Below are 22,220 nucleotides of genomic sequence, written 5' to 3' on the forward strand. Positions count from 1 at the left end.
GTTGGCTAAGCAAAATAGATTCTAAGCATAATTTGAAAACCATGGATTTCAGCAATTCTGACTTAAGTCTGTGTATGAAGAAATCTTTGTGACAAAACAGAATGTGATGCTCACAGTTGTCGACAAAAACCAAATGTATTGGTACCTGTGAAAATCTTTGTATTAACCTTATTATTCTGCTCTAAAGCTTCAAAAAATCCTGATCCAGAGGCCATCTGCTGCCATCTGGTGGACCTTCACTCACCTTACCGTATGGGAGATAGATAATGATGTAATTTCCGGTGATACGCCCGACTCCATTTTACAAGATAACAAGTAGGGTGTTATGGACCCGCACCAAAAACAGAGGGCTGTAAACGGCATGAGCGTCTAAGTGAGGTGCGTATGAGCTTTATATGAGCTTGATCTCTATCACATAATTCTAGGGTAGATGTGCCTGAATGCAAACTCCGGTTTTGTGTTATCTTGGAATTCCGTTTCGCCTAGCGTTGGCTATAGCTTTCCCTGGCATGCTAGCGATAACTACCTGACCTCTTTCATGCAACTTTGGTACGTACTGTAGAGAATACACAGATTGAGGTATTTTTGTACTTGTATGTGTTATTTCGGTGTTCCTTGTCAGTACAGTTATTTGCTGTAGACGTATTTAGCTAGTAACGTAACCCTAGGCTAGAGCTAGCTTCTTGACATAAACATGGTTGTGTGGCTATGTTGTTGTGTTGTTATGACAGCTGTCAAGTTAACACTACGCGACAGGTGCGTTGTAATCGTGTCATGTCTCTCAGCCGTTTGTGGGTCAGCCGCTCTGGTGTTTACATGTCTGTGTTTTGACTTGTGTTGTAGCCGATGTGTTGCCATGAGCCACGAAAGTTCAGGCATTTCAAGAATTTGGGGAAGACAGTCAGACGATTAAGGGTTACGCCTACTAACTACGTGTCCTTCATGTTTTAAAACATGTACAAACATAGACACCTATTGATCAGTGTTATGAATGTTCCCCAGATTGTCTTCAGTTAAAGTGGGCCTCCTCCTTCTTGGCTGAAAGATCTTTTTTGGACACATGTCACCCTACATCTCGAATAAAATGCCACAATAAGCATTTGGTGGCTATCTCTGTCAGTGGTTGGACCGAAGGTGACCATGACAAAGATCTAAGGAAAGTCTTTGGAAGTCTCTCTTCTTTCAAAGGACTCAAATAATTTGGAGCTCCATCCCCCACCCCCACCCCCCTTCATGAAAACCAGCAAAGGAGTCGACCACTAGCATGAAACATGGACCAAGGTGCAGTTGACAGTCCTGTCACCCTTGTCATCAAGGCCCCCAACCAGAAGTACGATGATCAGACCATCAACTGTTTCCTGAACTGGACTGTGGAGAAGTTGAAAAAACACATCTCAAACGTGTACCCCAGCAAGCCGGTGAGTCTGCATGCAGTTAGGCCGGATTGTCTCTTGAGACGGTCTTTGCTATTGAAACAGTAGTGTTTTCAAACATGACGTGGACATTCCTCTTCCTCTATTTGGAATATTTAGCATTGATAGACTCTCAACCTCTCTCTGATAATTCCAAGCACGTTGTGGAGACTATATATTTAGCCTATGTGGTCTTCTATGAAACAGGCTACTATTCTTACCTGTTTTGCCTAGCCACCTGTAAACAGAAACATTTTATTTTCTCTTTAATCATGCTCTCATGTACTTCCTTATAGCAATCAGAGATTTGATTTTTACAGGCACAGATGTGCATGGGAATAGATAGATAGATAAATACTTTATTAATCCCGTGGGGAAATTCTGGTATCTTGCAGCTCGCATCTATATGAATATATGAATCTTCCGTTAGCTGTGAGTCTTTAAAGAAGGACTGTGTCTTAATGCCTTTTCAGGGCCCTCTGTGCAACTGACAGCATCCACTAAATGACTGTAGATGAGGATGAGTTTCTGTTTGTGTTGCAGTCATCAAAGGATCAAAGGCTGGTCTACTCAGGACGGCTTCTCCAAGACCACCTACAGTTGAGAGATGTCTTGAGAAAGGTTGTGTGTGTGTGTGTGTGTGTGTGTGTGTGTGTGTGTGTGTGTGTGTGTGTGTGTGTGTGTGTGTGTGTGTGTGTGTGTGTGTGTGTGTGTGTGTGTGTGTGTGTGTGTGTGTGTGTGTATCTGCTGGATTCTTCTGAGGTTGGCCTAAATGTTTATGCTGGGGTTGTTCTTCTTTTTGTATGCCCCTGAGTTCCAGTCTGTTCTCTATCTGCTGGCTGTGCGTTGTTCGCTGTATTGTCCCCGTCATCCGTCCACAATGCGAAGAGAGCAACAATAAAAAGCGTCTAATCTCTGGCCTGCCAGCCCCGTTTCATTACAGCTGTTAAAAATAACCCATTAGAAGGCCAAAGGCTCCCCTCTGAGATTTCTGCAGTACCTTAAGCTTCAGTACTGCCTGGACCAAATTTCATGCATCATTAAGTGTATGATACTGTATCATTTAAGCTATATGAGCCTTGATTTATTCAACAGATCCCACAGATCAACAAGTCCTCTTTAGAATAGCTTGACTTGCCATTGAAAAACGGTTGGTTTGTAGTGTAATGTTTTTTAGATGCTCTTACTTGGGGATGAGGATTATCTGAGTCTGTAGTCTTTGTTCCATTGCTTATCTAATGGTGCATTGTGCTTGCAGCACCAAGACCACATGCTCACATCCAAAGGGATGCAAGCTCAGATAAGATGTAGCCATACACCTGCACTCAGAGATTTTGAGAATCCCTTTACATTTGTGCGGAAGTATTTTATAGCTGTGTTGCATCACCAACACCAAGAGTTTAATTATTTTCAAATACTTGATTTGACCCGTGTGTTGGCTTAGTTATACAGTTTTTAAACAAGTTGACAGACACATTAACAACATGACAGTCATTTTTTACCTCGCAACTGGAATCGGGTCATATATACCTTACTGAAGTGTAAACAGTGTCATATACTGCTAAACACATGCTTTCTCTTTGCTACACTCTTTTCCTATGTTGTACTCTTTATCTTACCAATACGTTGCTTTGGGTAAAAGGAAATGCCGAAATGAATCCATATATATATTAGTGTGGAGACATAAACGCTTGGCCTAAATGTAGACGTCTGTGTCTGCCGCAGCAAGATGAGTACCACATGGTCCACCTGGTGTGTGCCACTCAAAGTCCCCCGGAGTCCCCCTCCACCCACAGCAGTGGCAGTACCCCTGAGGCGCCGGAGGCCAGCCCTGTGGTGAGTCTGCTGGAGCAGGGCCGGGGGTCGCCCCTTCATGTGGGGTTCATGTTGAGTTTAAGATATGGACGGCAGTAGGGAATCTTTACTGTCTATTTACACTGGAGTTTTCTGAGTGTGTGAAGTGGTTGTGCCTGTGGTCCATGTAATGATGTGGTGCTTGTAGGAACAGGCAAACAGTACATACATTTAGTCACCAGATCGCCCTGCCTTATTTTTAAGTGACTTTTTCTCATCCGTCAGAACTTCGACAGTTCCAGCTCCTCCTCTTCAGCCAGCTCACCCAATCAGGATGGCCCATCCACCTCCACCACAGGAAGTTCTGATGGCCTGAGGCATCGGGGCCCCTCCCACACCCATGCAGTCAACCCCGCTCCCCCTGGCATCATGCAAGAGTCAGTATATCAACCAACCTGTTCACTTGTGGCAGACCTGCGTCCATTATATGACAGACGTGTTAGTGTGGTAGCCTAGTCTATTATATGACAGACGTGTTAGTGTGGTAGCCTAGTCTATTATATGACAGACTCCATGTTTGAGCCATCCTTGAGAAATCCGTCCACAACTCACAATTGCTGCACGTTTTATCAAAGCACTTCCAAACAATTGATTTCTGCTGTACCCATCCTTCCTCTTGTTCACCAAGGGCTCTAGCTGAAAACTGAATGCGTGTGAGAGCTAGCGTAATTCTTGAGATCCTCGGAAGGGGTTTTTAGGTGGTGTAGGCAATGATTTTACGGAGAGAGACAAGTTCAGAGCTGAAACGCTTTACTTCTCCAGCGCCATCCAAAACACAAAGCAGTCATCAACTCTTCTCTGCTCTCAGCTCCCTCCAAAACCTGCTTCCTCCCAACTCCAAACAAAGCAGTATGGGAAGTGTAGTCACGACTAACTGTACAATATTTAGAAATGGAGCCATTTTCAGTTCTCACACAAGCATGTTAATGTAGAAACCCGAGAATGATGGAGCTGCTCGATTACTCCAATATGGGAATATTCGAGTGCTCTGTGCAACCCCTAGTTGTAAGTATAAATATGACCGTGTGTATGTGTGTTGTGCTCGCAACAGGCCAGCAGGATTCCAGTTCCCCATGCAAGCTGGGGCACCGCTCCCTGCCCACCCGATGTACATGCCTATGCAGATGTTGTGGTGGCAACAGATGTATGCCCGTCACTACTATATGCAGTAGTAGGTGCCTTTTTTTCCATGCAAGGAATCATTCAACATCTCTCTCGCTCTCTTTCTTTCTTTCTCGCTCTCTCTCTCTCTCTCTCTCTCTCTCTTGCTCTCTCTCTCTCTCTCTCTCTTACACAACCATTGTTAACCTGTTCTTAAAGAGAGTCTCTTTTAAACATTTTTCCATCCTGTTAAGTTTGTCTTTCTGTCTTTCTGTGCCTGTTTCTCATATGCCCCATCTTCTGTCACTCATTTCTTTCTGCCCCCTGCTCTGCTCCCCCTCTCTCCCCCCCTCTCAGTCAGGCGGCGTTGGCAGCCTCTCAGGCCCCCATCACCGCCCCGTCCCCCTCCCCCAGTGCCAGTGTCTCCCCACCTCAGCCCCCCCAGGCCAACGACCCCCCGGCTGCAGCCCCGCTGGGCCCCCACCACGCCCCCAACCCCGCCGCCGCCGCTGCCCCCGAGGACCGGCCGGCCAACCCCAACGTCCAGATGAACGCCCAGGGTGGGGCGGTGCTTAACGATGACGAGCTGAATCGTGATTGGCTGGACTGGATGTACACGGTGTCGCGCGCGGCCATCCTGCTCAGCATCGTCTACTTCTACTCGTCGTTTGGCCGCTTCGTCATGGTGATCGGGGCCATGCTGCTGGTTTACCTGTGAGTTTGGCCCTTGTTTTTTAGGGGGCATTTTGATTACTGTAGGGTTAAAGTGTTGTACTGTGTTGTTGTATAAAGAGCTGTACTCCTCTCTGTATCTGTTTCTGTCTCTCTCTCTCCCCCCCCCCCTCTCTCTCTCTCTCTCTCTCTCGCTCGCTCTCTCCCGCTTCTCATTTGCTCACTTGCTCTCTCTCTTTCTCGCTCTTACTCACTCTTTCGCTCTCACTGGCTCACTTGCTCTCTCTCTCTCTCTCTCTCTCCCTCCCCCCTCTCCTCCCCCTCTCTCTCTCTCTCGCTCTCACTGGCTCTCCCGCTGTCATTTGCTTGCTTGCTCTCTTTCTCGCTCTTACTCACTCTCTTTCTCTCTCTCTCTCTCTCTCGCTCTCACTGGCTCACTTGCTCTCCTTCTCTCTCTCTCTCTCTCTCTCTCCCAGTTATGCGTGTGTCTTATATGTGTGTGTCTCTCTCTCTTGGCCTTGTGTGTGTGTGTGTGTGTGTGTGTGTGTGTGTGTGTGTGTGTGTGTGTGTGTTGTGCTCCCTGCAGGCACCAGGCAGGATGGTTCCCCTTCCGTCCGGAACAGAATCCCGGAGCAGGAGAGGCACCCCAGGAGGAGGGCGACCGCCACAACGATATGCAGGAGATGGTAACCACACACACACACACACACACACACACACACACACACAAACATGCGCACGCACACACACACACACACACACACACACACACACACACACACACCTCACATACGCTCATGTTTCTCACCCTCCAGTCCATTGGGGGGCAGGGTTGAGCATGCTGCCCCTCCCCATAGAGTCAAGTGTGACTTGAGTGCCAATTCATTACACTATTAAACACTAACAAGTAACTAGAAGGGCACTCTGAGAGTGCAGACCTCCGCCCAGGCCAAATGCCCTGTCTCGCAACGTTAAAGAAAGTGATAAATAATTCGTGGAGCCGCTCCAAAACATAATGGGTTCCTCCTTGGCCCATGCTACACCCCTCCATCCAGTTTCATGAAAATCAGCCCAGTAGTTTTTCATAATTCCTTGGCGGAGTTAAAAGTTGTACATAAAACATATTGTGTACTTTATCTTCATCTTCTTAAAGAGTGTTTATCAACAGTGTATTTCCATGTGTGTTTGATTTCCCTTGGCAATGAAGTATTTTGTGTTGTTCTGTTTTTGCTGTTATGTCAGCTTCGGTGTGTGTGAGCACGTGAATGTGTTTCAGTTGTTGTGTGTGTGTGTGTGTGTGTGTGTGTGTGTGTGTGTGTGTGTGTGTGTGTGTGTGTGTGTGTGTGTGTGTGTGTGTGTGTGTGTGTGTGTGTGTGTGTGTGTGTGTGTGTGTGGGTGCAGCAGCCACCTGACTCCAGGCCTGTGAGTCTATTCTAGAGTCCTTTGACAGTGTTCTATCCCCCTCCCTCTCCTCTCGCAGGAGCGCCTGATGGATGACGGCGTGGACGAGGAGGACGGCGAGAGCGGAGAAGAAGGCCAGGAGGACGGTGCTAACGCTGGGCCACCTTACCCCGGCTTCCTGGCGGCAACCTGGTCCTTCATCAGCACCTTCTTCACCTCACTCATCCCCGAAGGCCCCCCCCACGGTGCCAACTAGGGTGTGTGTGTGTGCACGTACGTGTGTGTGTGTGTGTGTGTGTGTGTGTGTGTGTGTGTGTGTGTGTGTGTCTAAGGATGGGTGAGGCACAGAGGCCTGAGCCGTGTACAGCGAACAGTGAAAGCGGGAAGCGAAACAAACCAAGCTAATAATAAAGGAAAGAGGAGCCACCACTGAGAGTCATGGTTGTGCCATGTGTGGGCAGGTCATAAATGCTGCTTTTATGTGTCAGTACACATCCCCTCTGCATTAGTTACTAAGCCTGCACTTCACTATGATTTTTTAATTCTGCTTTTATTTTTATTTTTGTTTTGATCATGTAAGAAGGTACTTTTCAGTGGACTGGCAATGTCTGTGTCTTCCATATTTTTCACCTGTTTGATAAAAAAAAGTTCCTCAAAAGAAGACTAACAGACGCACACTGACACATACAAGCAAATAGGAGAACTTATATATATATATATATATATATATATATATATATATAAACGCTATGTATAGCATATTTAAACATATGGATCTCAGTACAAGAAGGCAATGCTTTTTTGAATAATAAAAAAAAAACTTGGAGTTTCAGTAGCTCTCATGTATTTCTTCATCTATTTTTAGGCATTTTCAGTCAGAATGTCATGACAAAAACTGGTCACTAGGTGGCACCACTCGTCCTAGTTAAATCAGTCTAGCACTTTTCAGTCGATTCCTTGGCAGTTATGCTTTCATGGAGTAGTCCATTGATTTCATTTTTGTAGTAATTCTGTTGACAAGAGTGGCTTACCGGGAATGTAAGACATTTGACACGTATCATTTGTCTCCATGCAGCATCATGCAGGGCTTTCCCTGCCAAAAAAAGAGTAACATAGACATAGGCGGAGATCCCGGGGGGGACGTGTCCCCCCCTACCATAAAGTTGTCCCCCCCAACAATCATTGAAAAAAAAATTGAAAAAAATATTAATATTTAATAAAAGCATTACGACACAAGTGGTGCTAATTATAAACGTAAAACAATGTGTTTTTTAAGTGTTGAAAAATCATGATCCCCCTATTCCTCAAAGTGGTTTGGTTCACGCCGTTTCCAACAGGCGGGGCTACCGGCAGCTCCGTGTTTCAGTCAATCAGCCCAGTACATGGTGAGATTGTTTCCTCCTCTCTCCCCTGTCATTGCCGCTATGATACACGATATGTAAAGAGATTGACCTCATTCTCGAACGCAGTTAAGAACATGTAAATAAGATTTTTTTTCTAAACTCCATTTTCGAAGTTCCAATTCTGGCAATCATGAAAGTTTTCTCATCTGGGATTCGTTCTTAACTTTGAACAGAATTTAAGAACGCTAAATATCAGTCATAAATCAGCCAGATTGGATTGCTCCCATGTTCTTAAGGGCTGAATTTGTGAGAAATCGTTGGTGATTGCGTTCACATCAATTCTACATTCTATAGCATACAAATCAAATAGTGAGACACTGGCAGTCAGTCTGCTCTCTATATTTAGTTTGAAATATTGTATTGAGAAACATATGATTTAACAGTGAAATTGACAATTATATGTTTCCTTTTCAAAAACTGTAATTTCACAAAACTTTTCTGTTAGCCATTTCTGATATGCAGTAGCTATATAGATACTAAAGCTAGCTTCGTTTGTTGTTTCCATGGTAACAGGAGCGGTCTCAGAATAATTCGCTTTTCTGTTGACTATTTCTGATATGCAGCACACGAAGGTACGAGAACGGAGGGCAAAGAAAACGTGCATGGTCTTGGTCATGCATATTTCAAATTGTGTATATGTACAAACATTTGTATATTTGAATGTGTGCATTTTACTGCTATAAAAAATATAGAAAGCAGGTGTTTTGATGGTTGTTTACACTTGCCATCTCTGTCAGTAGTTTGATTTGTATGATTTTCAGATTCTGTTCCGTTTTTCTCAATGAAGGTCAATTATTAGTAGTTAAAGAAGCACTATTTCGATCATTTAGATTTCGTTTCAGTATTTCAAAGTGAATGAGCTGTGGGAGCACAAGAACAGTGAGCGTCTAGCAGCGATTAACATAGAGCCAGAGCCAAGTTGCAAAGGAGCGTTAGAAATGCTCTGCTTAAATGTATTAGCTTTAGTAGCTGTAGCTAGATAAACACTGCCACCTTGTGGACAGTAGATGCGATAGAAGACGCTGTTTAGTTTACTTTTTAATGTTGAACTGATCTACCACGGGAGAAGACGTTCATGCAGCTGAATTCCTCCTTGAAGAGCCTTCGTTTGCGTTTGAACTTTGGACATTATTTGTCTGTGAGTAGATATTTTGTGTTAGTACATTTAATGCCGTTTAGAGAATTAAAAAATGACGTCGAATTTCTGTTAGTAAATGTTATTAGAATTCGGTATTTAGCAGCTAAGTTATGCTAGCTCTCGTGAGCAATTTTTTCATGTCCCCCCCAGGAATTACTCTCTGAAATGTTACCATGTATTGTCCCCCCCTACAATGAAATGGGATCTCCGCCCCTGAACATAGATCTGAAATACTTGAACTGTCTTTACTGAGCCCATCATCCCGTTTTGGCAGGTGTCATAATAACAGTAGTGGCATTTCACCTTGGATGCCAATAGCAACAGCCTCTTGCACACACTTTGAAACAAGTTCATTAGATCAGGATTGGGAAAGTTATGTTTTTTTTTAAAGTATAATTAAAACGTTCAACAAAACAGCGGTCACGCTTTTTGTAAAGATTAGATGCTTGTGCAGACTGGTACCATGCTCACTGCCTAACCTGGTGATGGAGACGAGGAGGTGGAGAAGACGGCAGTGCACTCCGGCGTCCTCAGAAACCTCTAATCGAATGAAGATGGATTCTGTTTAGTTCATTGCAGCAACGCAATTAATTATGCATGACGGAGCCTTTATTGGGACCACATTTTGCTTTGGGCCCTGCTTAAGTAACTGAACAAATCAAGTTACTCTCCTTTAGTTTAGAGCTGAGGTACCTTTATCAGAGGTAGAGATTTTCAATTAATGTCCTCTTGTTCTTTCTTTTATTCTCTTCTTCAAAAACTCATCATCATAATGAACTTTAGTATCATTCATGTGGTGTCGTCTGTTGGCTGAGATGGTTGTAGTGGCCTATGTCTGCACAAGTGCAAGTGCCTTTTCTGGAGGGATTCTTTTAGGATTAATTTGTATTTCTTCACATTTGCCTATGGCTGTGGACACTTTCTGAAAAGAACTCATGTAAGTAAAAAAAAATGTTTACTGTTGTATGACAGCAATTGTAAAGGATGGTTGAAAGTGTTTCACTGTTACTATGGGATACGCTGATCTCCGGAGAGTCTGCCATAGGTTTGTTTATTAACGGAAGGGATGAAAGTTTGCCATTCACTTGTTCTCGGGCCCTACCGCCACACAATAAACAACCATGATCCAAACCGCTGCCTCTGACATAGTGATGCACGCCCGCTGTCTCCTCTAGACGTTTAAACGGCCACCAGACAAAAAAAGAGATGCAAAATTGATGGAAATGACATTAGATTCATCTAGCACTACTCACTGTGTAAATTAGGCTGTTATTCCCTCAAATGGACTCTGGCGAACTGTACTTTTCAATCTATTTAGCCATACCTCACCGCCCCTAGACTGCCCTTCCCCTATCCCTTTAATTCAATCAGAGTCGCAGTGGATGTTATTTATTTGTTTATTTATTTATTTTCAAAGGATGTAACCGATTTTTATCAGGGGATAGAAGTGCCCCCTTCTTCCTGGTGAAACGGTGACTAACGTCTTGCTATTGATCCGTTGGTGCGTCTGCGGCTGTGGCGGCGAGGCAGAGACTTTTGCTGAGGGTGCACTCAAGGCTCATACCAACCATTAAGTTGTGGTCATAAAGCTTTTTGGAAGCTAATTCATATACCATTCATATACTATTGTGTCATACAATTAAAGTATTTAACTTTTTTATATTTAATAAATATGGATAATATTTAAATATTGTACACTATCGTAATCTACTGTTCAGAAACATGCATGGCCATAACTGGGGTTGAAGACATGCATATGGCAGTCCCAGAGTAGTGTTATGTGCAAAATATAGCTTACTATTTCTGTGCACTAATAACGGCCTCAGTATTAACACGGCTCCATAGAGTGAGTGCTCATGAAGACTCGCAGTGAGTTTTATGAACCCTGGTACTGGGAGACATTATGGGCTGTGACTCACAAATCAATAGATCTGCTCAGAGATCAGAGTGGGCTCTATGGGATTACATTAGTCAATAATTGACAGTAGGCTACATATCGGTTCCGCCCCCTCAAGGAAGTACATTTCAACTCATTGAGCGCCCTGACACCAATATCCTGAGGCTTATATGATTCATGCACAGAACTGAAAACAGGACCTGCTTTACTTAATATTCAACTCCTCCCTGATAACATCCAGTGTCTTTTTAGTGTCTTTCACATACATATTTATTTAATTTGAATTTCTTATATTTCACATGTAAATGTTTCATTCATAATTAAATTAATATTTCCTGGGGTCCAGCATCTCTCCCTTTGGAAGATTTGGGTGACCATGCTATAGCTGGTAATTGATTATCCTGATTTTTATTTGACCTGGCTCTAATTATCATCAGAAACATTTTCAAACATTTTCACATATGGTTGTGGTAGCCTTTAAATCTTCAGTCTTTTCACAAGGATCCCCTACAAATGTACAACTGTAAAAATGCTTCAGCTATGGTTTCAATGTTGTGCTTATTTGTTATTTATTATTAGTCAGTTATTATTTAAATTCCCAGATGCCTTTTGATATAAATCCAACAGCATCAAGCCAACCAAAGTCAAACAAACATCCAAACATCAGCTGTGAGGAGCATGTGGATGTCACTAGAAGAAACCAAGGACTTTTGCACAAAAGTAAATATTATTAAACTTCACCTTGACAAATTAATTATTTCATTGGACAGAACAATGCATCGGTCGAGTGTGACGAACAGATCTGATCACAGATTTCAAAATATAGGAAATCACAGTCTCAAAGCATTCATTTTGTTTGAGTGATAGAGTATATATTTATCATTGTTTACAAATTACATCTAGTTTTAAATGCTTCAAATATTACATTATGCCGTATCATTTTAGAGCAGAAATAAATATATTGCACTTAAAAATCATCCAAATGAATGTTAAATGTTACCTTACGTCTAGGTTACACTGAACATGGGAAATAATACAATAATACAAGCATTAAAAACATTAAATGAAAAACAAAACAAAACAGAGAAATCACTCTGCAGATCCACGTTCATAACTGTGCGTACAAAGTCTTCTCTCGGCAAGCAATGGAGTCCTTTCCTCCTTCAGCAATTACGGTGCATGGATGACATCATTTACAAGTCAACAAGGTTTTTTTTTTTTTACATTACATCCAGAACCATACCCATACAACTAGGGACTTCATCCCCTACAGAGAAATACATTTGTGAATTTGTTTTTTGAGCACCCACTGTAGATGCAACAGCCTCGAAAGAACGGCGTCAGAAATCTTCAGAGAGATGGCTTTCCATGCAGATATCACCTGAATCCCCTCAAAACACGTTTTAATTTATGCCACATTTTTAGGTCACAGCTTGGGGGAAGACTGATCCTGTTTTTTTAGTCCCCATCACGTATGCATGTTTTCAAAAATATATATTTTTCAGTATATTTCTCACCAGTCCAGTTCATTCAAGGTGGATAGAACGGCAAATGTGGAATAAAAGAAATGATCTAAGAATTAAGTAAATTCTTCACAATTAGCCTTTTGCAGCACCTTGTGGATAAATAACAGACCAACCCCAAGGTCATCTCTAACATGGCTGAAGAGTTACGCATCTCAGCCCGTAAGATGGAAAGAGCAAGTAATGGTTTACATTCAACCACACACACATACACACACACACACACACACACACACACACTCGCCTCTGTTTTAACACGTCCATTTTGAGTGTTGCTCTGTGATTAGTTTTAGTGTAGCTGATAAATTGGCACCGGTGGCACAAATTAAACTCATTTAGCCGTGAATCAGCCTGGTTCACCTGCCCGCGGCCTCGGAAGGAGAGAGAGAGAGAGAGAGAGAGAGAGAGAGAGAGACCGGGCACTGTGACACCATTATTTACAGGTGTGGACTTCCTCCAAGGAGACTGTTGACACACAGCCTGGGGCGGCAATAGATCAGCTCCATAGAGAGAGTTAGAGGGAGGGGAGAGTGGGGAAAGCTCAGGAGCTTTTCCACACCCCATTACAAACCTATGCTAGAGGCAACCCATCCCAAGCACTAACACTGCCTAGGTAAAGTGAATTGCGCTACTGCGCTTCTGTAGAAGTACATTGTTTTTAAATGAAACACAGGAGAGATATCCGTGGGTCAGAATAGGGGGGAGAGCATACTGTAACACAGAAAGTCCAAGGAGCAAAACGTGTTGAGTACAAGGGGGGCATTGGGGGAGAAGAAACTAAATATATTACTTTGTTTCCAAATTTAGTTGGAAACGTTGAAATGAGATCATGGGTAGCCTGTGGTATTCTTTGTCATTCAAAACCTTTGTCATATTTTCCCTATTAAAGACACTGAATAGACAAACTAGACTCATTGCATTGCATCATCCATATGTTCAAACGAGCATGATGTGCCTTTCTATATCAACTGCTTGTAACTTCATCCCAAATTGCAGTGATCGATGGCATAATGCTGTTTTGTACAAATGGAAAAGTGGATTTAAATACAAAAAATGGAGGACAGGATTCACCTTCCAGCCCGCGATTCTGAACACAAGCACCATCATTTAGTCTCCGAGTATCTGCATCATTTTGCATCATATCTGCATCATTCACGACACGAAACGAATGACCTCTTCTTTTCAGTGGCAGGCATTAACATATTCTAATTCTGACATATAAGTATTACTTTCCCTTGCTGAGGAAGAGGATGCAGGGGGAGGTCTGTGTGACTGAACTGTCCAGAGTTATATACTTCTAGCGGCATCCCCAGTTGTTTGAAGTGTAGAAGGTTTTAGTGTAACCACAGTCTGCTCATGTTCACATGTGTCACAGGGCGGAGATGAGCTCTGTTCATGTCATGGCTGTTTACTCTGCAAATCTCAGGCTTGTCATTCCATGCATTTGGGGCGAGGACAGAGAAGGAGAAGGAGGAGGAGGAGGAGGAGGAGGAGGAGCAGAAGGAGAAGGAGACTAACAGTATGGCAGGGCAGGACACACAAGGAAGCCACCATGAGCAGTTATCAATCATTTGCTGTCTCACCTTAGACGAATAACCGGGAGAGCAGCCAGATAAAAACTCTTTTGTTGGTACTGCTACAGAGGTCCCGTGTGGGCAGCACTGTCTATGTCTCTCCACAGTCTCGTTAAAATCCACAAGAAATCCCGTGTCTTTGCTTGCTCTCCGGGGTCCAACTGTACTGAGTACTGCTGCAGCAGTTCCGCGTCACTGAGTAGTCAGTTTTTAAAGTTTATACTTGCTATTTACAAGGAGGCCTTATCAAACATGATCAATGATATCTTGTTTTTTTTTTTTTTTGTCAGTGTGTTTGTGTGTATCATTGACTGTGTATGCCAATGTGTGAATGTGTTTGTGTTAGTCTTTGTATGTACAGTATGTCCATGTGTATGCCTGTTTGTGTGTGTGTGTGTGTGTGTGTGTGTGTGTGTGTGTGTGTGTGTGTGTGTGTGTCCTTGCATGTGCACACGCCAGCGGATATACACACGAGAGTGCACACGAGAGAGAGAGAGAGAGTGGATCACAGGGCTGTACGCATCATCAATCCCATCATCCCCCTCTGCCAATCACGGCAGTCATACGAACGGCGTCATGACGGTGGAGGAGTGGCGCAGTCCCTGGATGGCGGCGTACGGGCCCTGCTGGAAGTAGTGGTGGTAGCGGGGCATGTGGAAGGAGGGGAAGGTCGGCCCGCTGCCCTGCATGGACCCGGCCAAGGGCGTTAGGGGCATCCCCAGGCGGCTGTAGGGGGGCAGGGAGCCCTGGATGGGGTGGGGCAGGGGACCGCTGGAGCCGATGCCAGACAGGGACTGGGGGTGCTGGAAGCCGGAGAAGCCCGAGGTGGAGGTGACCCAGGAGCTCAGGGAGAGGTTATCTGATGCACTGAAGGCCGAGCCTGTGGGAGAGAGGCCACATGGATAAACAACAGGGCAAGCATGAGGAATGCTACTTCGAATACTCTGTCTATACTAACTTCAGCTGCATTTTTATAGCATTATTCTTGTGCAAGTTAAGTACAATTACAAATACAAAGTGATTACAGTAAAAGGAGCATTATTATTAGTAGTAGTAGTAATAGTAATAGTAATAATAATAATAATAATGCACTTTTGAATGTAAACACTATGTTTACAAATAATAATTATTATTCATAGTAGTTATAGCAGTGGTAGTAGCAGCCTAATAGAAGCATGTGGAGTAATGCATGAATTGCTTATAATGTCATTACAATCCTTTCCTAGTCATTTGTAAATTAAAAAAGTCATAGTTCTTCAAGCTGGTAAATTGAAGAAATCAGACTTACCCCTGCTGTGTGCTAAGAGTCCATCCTCGCCGATGGTGTCCTCCTCTCCTGCATATGTCCTGATGGGCGACCGGGCGTATGAGTGCTTATGGATCAAATTCTCAACACTTTCCCTGCATCAAAACCCAAGAGACGAGCCCAAGATATATCTCTGCTTTCAAAGAAAGATGCACACTAAAAAAATCTCATAGGAGCTTTTATCCAATCCATCCAATCGACGGCATAGGGAATTACACTGTATCCATGACCCTAGCAGTAAGGGTTAAGGCTCTGAGGACTGTGCTCTAACAACTAAGCTTCTATATCATAGAGAGGGATGCAATGGAATATGTTTCTTTACACATAATCAGATATTGCAGTGACCCCACCCCCTACACTCAAAAACCAAACCTCAACATTTAGTCACATTTGGACTGTACGGAGAGTGAGTGCTACTCTTTATGCGAATGTGTTTTCTTCATCATAAAGACATTCGAGTTCTGAGACTCTGTGCATTTCAGCACATCGCTACCCACAGCTCACTTAGCCTCTATCGGCAGCAGAGAGGGACAAATAGAGCCCCGAGCACAACGCTACGCTGGACATAAAGAATTTGCCCTTTTTCACACCCACAAACAATACATGAGAGGGAAGTTGTTAAGAAATACACATACACACACCAATACAAAAATAGAAACACACACACACACTCACACACACACACACACACACACACACACACACACAGCACCATCCCTGGTCCTCTTTTTTGATCTTTAAGTACATTAGCTCACGTTAGATTAGCCTCTTCTTAGGCAGCCCTCCTTGTATCAGAGGGGGCAACACAGGAATAAGAGTCCCCTGCATCACGAGGGCCCATGCGTCCACATTACGGCTCTCCCAATTAGGTTAGGAAAGTGCAATATCTGTCAGCGGTGCAATACAAATATGTGTGTTTTTATCAGCGGAGCGCTGTCGCGGAGAGGAGAGGGCCCTCACAGCCCCGCTACGTGGGTGGCTGGTTTCAATCAGTCACGGCGCCCAATTGAATTACACCATGTTTTAGTGCAGCGGCCGACTCCAGACTAATGCGATTTCTGCAGCTCCCTGAAGATCAATTGATCACATCTAATTCACAACCTTCCCAAAAAAGAGGAAGAGGGAGAAAGGGAGAAAGACAGACGAGGTGAGAGACAGAGAGAGAGAGAGAGGGAAGATAATTTCTTTTTTTGGTAGGTTTTTGTTGTCCGGTTGAAAGTGGGTTGCATAAATGCAATTAACATGAACATGTGAAATGGTGCCATCACACAACGAACACACTCTCACACACAGACACACACACACACACACTCTCACACACAGACACACACATGCGCTCTCTCTCTCTCCATACTGTAGCACAGATATTTTCCTACACCCGAGAGCTTGGCAAGCATGCCAGACACACACCCACACACACTACTTTTGTACAGTTGTCATCCACCGCCCAACACTCTCCTGCTTTATCTTACCGGATCTGGGTCAGAAACAAACAGACATTAAAGAACAAAGAATTCTTAGTACCTCTCAATGTCCGTGAGTCTGGAGGAGTCTCGAAAGCCTTTGGCAAACGGGTTGCTGTCAATTTTCAGCTTGGTTATCTGTGGACCAGAATACCAACAACAAGATTAAACTCACTCTCTCCTGCTCTCTATCTCTCTCTCTCTCTCACACACACACACACACACCCACACACACACACATATGCACATATACGTACTGGTAAATATATATATATATATATATATATATATACACACATATAACACTCCTCTTCTTTGTGTGTGCTTCTGTCCTTCTCTATCTCCTTCTGACCCCTCCACCTCCCTTTTCCTCTCTTCTTCTATCACATCATAACGCCTCACATAGACTAAACAAACCTGAGCCACTGTTGGCCTCTGGGATGCTGCATCCAAAGCATATTTTCATACAAACTCCACCCCCACCACACACTGACTGAGCATAAACACACGTTAGGCTTTTTAACCATCCCTCGTACGTCTTTTTTAAAACTTACGATAAGATATACAGCCTGTACTGACGACTTTGTAAAACATTTTCTTTAAAACACAGGGGGTTTATCAGGTTTTGCTCGATTGATTTATTTTTTTTCAAAACAGGAATTGGATGAATTCACTACACTCTCAACGAATAATATTACAAAGGAAAAATGGAGGATCTTAAATTGCAGTAAATCACCTCTTAATATTTCAAAGACCCAGTGTTACCAGTGTAAGGACCACCCAGTTTGAATCATGTCACATCAACAAACCAAATAGTGTTCACAGAAGAGCTTTCATTTTTCCTTTTTAATATTTTGTCATCAAAGTATACCACTTTCTTTCGTTTGCCTGCTGGCCTCAGATGCTGTGACCTTTGAACTCACCAGCTGGTTCTGGTAGGCGGTTACGGCTGTGAAGACGGTCTCAGTGAAGACGAAGGTGCGGAACTCCTCAGACTTGAGGTTGAGCAGCGAGGCGGTGTGGTCCTTCTTCTTGATAATATGGCACCGTGGCTGATACTTGTGCATGGAGTTCAGAATGATCTGGAAGAGGGATGAGAAAATTATTTTAATCTGACCAAGACACCACTATACTAACTAACTATACAAATATGATAAGCAAAAGCTCCCTCTGAATTAAGCCATTCCATTAGTGTTGATATAACTAATTGTTATGTGCTCCTCAATACTCAACATTAAATAATAAATGGGTGGTTTTGACTAAAAAACCTTTTCAATGAATGATTTTTTTCTGTGCTGCATGAGTGTGTGTGCGTGGTTCAATGTACAGTATGTGGAGGATGAAGGATGTGTTCTGTGTTTAGTCAGATAGCCAAAACACTATGCTTTCTTCAAAAGGAGGTCAACAGCTCAGTGTTCATCACTGTCATGTGTCAAACATCTGACAAGAAACATTGACATATTGCTGTATAACAAGGAATTTGTATCATTCATATCCTGTCTAAGAGTGATTGGAACAAGTACATGCTTTGCAAAAACATGCTTCTAATGTGTTACATATATAGTGATTTAATACATTAGAATTTCTAAATGAAAATCCGAATAAAAAATGTATAAACAGTGCTATAATTACTTTATGTCAATGTCATTTCTTTCCCATTCTGTGTATTAATTACATTGTAATGTTATTCCTGTTTTCTTTTCATTTCAAATTAGGAGCATATTTAGATCTCTGTTTTGGGACTTAAACTAAATCTATTTTTTGACTGAGCTGCTCCACCAAACCAAGAGTTAATAAACGAGCAGTTAAACTTGTGGAGCAGGTCAAGTTATCCAAATTAGTCTGACAATTTCAGTATGATGCCGAAAATCTATAAATTATAATCAGTGATTTATAATGAATCAGATTTTTTAAATCAGCATCTTCAGTTATAATAAAACTAGGACCTCAGAGTCTCCTTCCAGTTTACAAACAACATTTCTACATCAACTTGTCTTTCCAGTGTGTGTATAATAAAAAAATTATTTCCAAACACCTAGCATGACGAATAAATATAAATAGAGGATAATAACTGTAAATCTGTCAATCTTTTTACTGCAGTGATATTTGCTATGTAACTATCCGACTCAATAGAAAAAGTTGTGTGAACTGGCAAGGGCTTTTCAAAATTACACGTTTAAACTAACATTTGTGTTGTGAATGAATTTATTACACTAAATTAATAACAAACTTTCGATTTCTCCAATTTTATTTTTGTAAGTTGACACTGACTTAAAAATAGCTGAATACAGCAAACAATTCGATAGTGATGGCATAGCTTACCCGATAAATTATTTTGTGGCTGTATTTGTCAGCCTACATACATAGATAGCATAATAAGCTATATGTTTTAAATTATTATAATTGTATAGACATTACGTTTGCATACTGTTATGTAGAAAACCTCTCCTATTTACCAGCGTGGCTGCTCTGTGTTAAATAAGCCGATATTGTCAAATGTTCTGTTTATCTAGAAAACTGATCAAGCGAAGTGAATAACCTGATATGTACATATCATCAAATAGCATTGTTAGATTTAGATTAAATACATACATGTCCGTGTTGGTCCAGCTCGTTATTGGTGAGTTTGACCTTCTCGAAAGACACCATTTGTTTCAGTAACTGTTCCCCGGTAAAAGGAGAATCTGGATGGACGTACAATCTGCGAAACAACCAAATGCAATGCAATGAAACCATCTCTAAAATATCTAGCTAAGAATTTAGCATGATATTATGTTATTATTAATGGAAAGGCAATCAAAGAACATGTTATTTAAATGTAGACGTTTGTGGAATAACATCCTACTTTAATATTTAATTTTATTTACATAAGTAGGCTATATCATTTCTGGATTAAAGTTGTGGAAATAGAATGCACACACTTTCGAAACTAAATATTTACCGGACAATAACGACAGGCAGAGAAAAGACTTGCCGGTGGAGGAGGTGCGGCAAATTCTACTCACCTTGCTGGCAATGGAGGGTCAGCTTTCCCGGCCACGAGCCACGATGACCGGTGGTAGGCATAGCGATATCTCTTGTTGTCCACTGGAACAATGTCCATCAGCACGATGTATTTGGCGTCAGGGTCGACCCCCGAGAATGACACGCGGATGGTTGGAAACATTCTTCTGTGAGTGGGAGGAGACAGGGCGATAAAAACGTTAGTTAAAACTGCAATGAATCATAAATAACTGGACTTGGGAAGAAAGCCTTTCTTCGATTAAAACGTTGTTAATCTGCTGGCCAGCGATAGTTAGGCCTAGTTGGCTATTTATTTGTTTCCAAGTTATGCAAACACTGTGACATATAAAACACATTTCTAATTTCTCAGCAACTTAAAATGAAGATGAGGCTTATGATTTCATCAACTGTGCGTGACTATGAACACACAGCCATGCGATCTTAACGGTTAAATTACATGAAAATTGATTTTGTAAGTGGCATGTGCCAATCTATTCAATAATGATGTGTGTAGGCCTAATACTAAACAAATTATTATTTGGGGGGAGTAGACAAAATATGGTCTTTAAAAAAAGACACAATGTCTTCATATCTGACCTACAGTTATATAACACATCAAAATGATTACCAGTCACTTAAATATTTATACAGAACTAGTTTTTATTTATTTATAAGACCATCATCGGCATCTGTGCCCTGAATGACAATTGTAGGTCCTACGATTATGTGTTTGCTTTTTAAAAACAGTTCTACCGTCATGAAATAGGCCTTACAGGTAGCATACTATTACGCTCACCTTCCAGATTTGGTGATGATCATTTCTGTGCCGAGATCATGAAATTTGTCCCAAAGCTCTTTGGTTTCCAGGGTGCAGGAAATTTTGGCCATCTCCTCACTCGGTACCACGGGAGTGGTGGGAATGAGCGGCTCGGTGCAGACGGCCGGAGCCGGGCTGCTGAACTCTCCATGAGACTCCAGGGATGGCAGCTCCCCCAAGTTCTGGTTGCAAGAGGACTTCTCCACAAATTGTTCTAAAAACGGAGACAAGATATATTACACACATCACCTCATTTCGTCCGAGCTTCCAAAGAAAGACAGAGGCCTAATAAAGTCAGAAATAGGCACCTTAAAATTCACTCTCTTGCGACACGTAGCCTATAGCCTATAGGCCTGTTTTATGTCAGGCCCACTTGCATTATCATTATACTGCTTGCTGTCTGTGACAGCAGTGTAACAGTCAACGGTAATAGTGTTGTTTTCATAAACTTAACGGTATTTTAACATTCCCTTTAAACGTACGTCGACATTTAAGTTCTCATTGACGCTGACCCGTCATTCATTAAAACTGCACTGCTGACAAAGTTCTTAAACATTACTTTCCTGAAAAAAATATTTTTGCTTTGTTATTAGGCTACATGTAACAGGCCTATCTGTACTTCACCTTGGACTGCAGTGTCATAGCCTAACTGTCGCAGCTACTTCGCACGAAAATGTATCCCAAAATAGAAAAATTACAGGATACTGACAGACTATGCTCTATATGTAAAAAAATAAAAAATACTATGCTACTGTCAATCAGAGGGACCACAAACAGAGAAAGAAAGGCTTGGTTTAGTTCCAATACGCCAGAATATATTAGGCTAAGATGACGCACGACCTGTGGCATGAAATGTATCCTACAGACGATTTAAGTAATCTATTTTAACGTATATTTACAACTCAGCACACAGAGAGGTTGCATATTTTCCAGACAGAGAGAGGACCTAGGCCATCACAAACATATTTTGCCGGCAGTGTGTAAAAAGGGCTAACATAGCCTTCCGGCCTTGTAAATTAGTTGTTTTGTTTTAGAATAACATGTCATTGTATAATTTGTATTCAGATTCGTTTTCCTCTCATATGCTTTTAGTGTGCCATGCCCTTCGTTTACATAACTCGAAATGTATACGTCTGGTGAAACAATATTAATGCGAATTATAGGTATGGTTTACGGGCTACATGTCCACACACATTGATACAAATAAAAGTGGTAACAATCTGAATGTGACTGAATGGTTTCTCAACTTACCCAATGGCTTGATTGTGTTTTCCTCCGTTTCCTTGTCCTTACTTTTCCCACTGGACATTAGAGCAGCTATGGAGAACGCGTTTGCCCGAGAGGAGAGCTGCGGCTTCGGTGAGGCTGTGTACTCCATGGCGGTAAGGTCGTTCCTGCGTGTTAACGCTTAAATATACGCTTTCCAGTGGATTGTCAGTAGACAATGGATCATCCAAAGAAGGCACAACCGGTTTCAATTGTACCGCCAGTTGCTAAAGACACATCTAATGTACAGTAGAGTCTGAATGACATACACGAACGAATTAAAGCACTGGTGTAAGTTGAAACCAAATCGGTGGAGACATAGCGCGATACCCTTGACAAGAACCCTTGTGTTGGTCCTTCGGAGACAAGATACTCATTGCGTCCGCCGGA

At 42.4% G+C, this 22,220-nt stretch overlaps 2 protein-coding genes across 6 annotated transcripts; one reads left to right on the forward strand and one right to left on the reverse strand.

The window, feature by feature from the left end:
- Window positions 1–164: 164 nt before the first annotated feature.
- Window positions 165–7,272, forward strand: herpud2 (HERPUD family member 2). 2 transcript variants are annotated; one of them, XM_031576425.2, is made up of 9 exons: window positions 165–378; window positions 1,003–1,418; window positions 1,956–2,033; window positions 3,138–3,248; window positions 3,492–3,643; window positions 4,318–4,437; window positions 4,725–5,081; window positions 5,626–5,725; window positions 6,520–7,272. In XM_031576425.2, the coding sequence occupies exons 2-9, from the start codon at window positions 1,272–1,274 to the stop codon at window positions 6,694–6,696; spliced, it is 1,242 nt and encodes a 413-aa protein (XP_031432285.1). In that variant the 5' UTR covers window positions 165–378; window positions 1,003–1,271; the 3' UTR covers window positions 6,697–7,272. The 2 variants fall into 2 exon arrangements, with proteins under 2 accessions (XP_031432285.1, XP_031432286.1); XM_031576426.2 differs by lacking the exon at window positions 165–378 and adding an exon at window positions 400–549.
- A 7,076-nt stretch (window positions 7,273–14,348) lies between these two features.
- Window positions 14,349–22,216, reverse strand: tbx20 (T-box transcription factor 20). 4 transcript variants are annotated; one of them, XM_031576978.2, is made up of 8 exons: window positions 21,816–22,216; window positions 20,544–20,778; window positions 19,750–19,914; window positions 19,337–19,445; window positions 17,668–17,826; window positions 16,806–16,882; window positions 15,264–15,322; window positions 14,349–14,855 (listed from the first exon to the last, which is right to left on the reverse strand). In XM_031576978.2, the coding sequence occupies exons 1-8, from the start codon at window positions 21,940–21,942 to the stop codon at window positions 14,536–14,538; spliced, it is 1,251 nt and encodes a 416-aa protein (XP_031432838.1). In that variant the 5' UTR covers window positions 21,943–22,216; the 3' UTR covers window positions 14,349–14,535. The 4 variants fall into 4 exon arrangements, with proteins under 4 accessions (XP_031432838.1, XP_012680023.1, XP_031432837.1 ...); XM_012824569.3 differs by having other exon boundaries at window positions 15,264–15,376; XM_031576977.1 differs by having other exon boundaries at window positions 15,264–15,379.
- Window positions 22,217–22,220: the final 4 nt, after the last annotated feature.

This window comes from Clupea harengus, chromosome 11, assembly GCF_900700415.2.
Source record: "Clupea harengus chromosome 11, Ch_v2.0.2, whole genome shotgun sequence".
In the NCBI taxonomy this organism is placed as follows: domain Eukaryota; kingdom Metazoa; phylum Chordata; class Actinopteri; order Clupeiformes; family Clupeidae; genus Clupea; species Clupea harengus.

Excerpts from the sequence above, each read along its gene's own strand:
- herpud2 (XM_031576425.2), top strand. The coding sequence starts at position 1,272 with ATGGACCAAGGTGCAGTTGACAGTCCTGTCACCCTTGTCATCAAGGCC. Across the intron at positions 4,438-4,724 it reads CGTCACTACTATATGCAGTA|TCAGGCGGCGTTGGCAGCCT; the intron begins GTAGGTGCCTTT and ends CCCCCCTCTCAG. Across the intron at positions 5,726-6,519 it reads ACAACGATATGCAGGAGATG|GAGCGCCTGATGGATGACGG; the intron begins GTAACCACACAC and ends CTCCTCTCGCAG.
- tbx20 (XM_031576976.2), bottom strand. The coding sequence starts at position 21,942 with ATGGAGTACACAGCCTCACCGAAGCCGCAGCTCTCCTCTCGGGCAAAC. Across the intron at positions 20,779-21,815 it reads AAACACAATCAAGCCATTGG|AACAATTTGTGGAGAAGTCC; the intron begins GTAAGTTGAGAA and ends CTCCGTTTTTAG. Across the intron at positions 17,827-19,336 it reads AGCTGGACCAACACGGACAT|ATCATTCTGAACTCCATGCA; the intron begins GTATGTATTTAA and ends TCCCTCTTCCAG.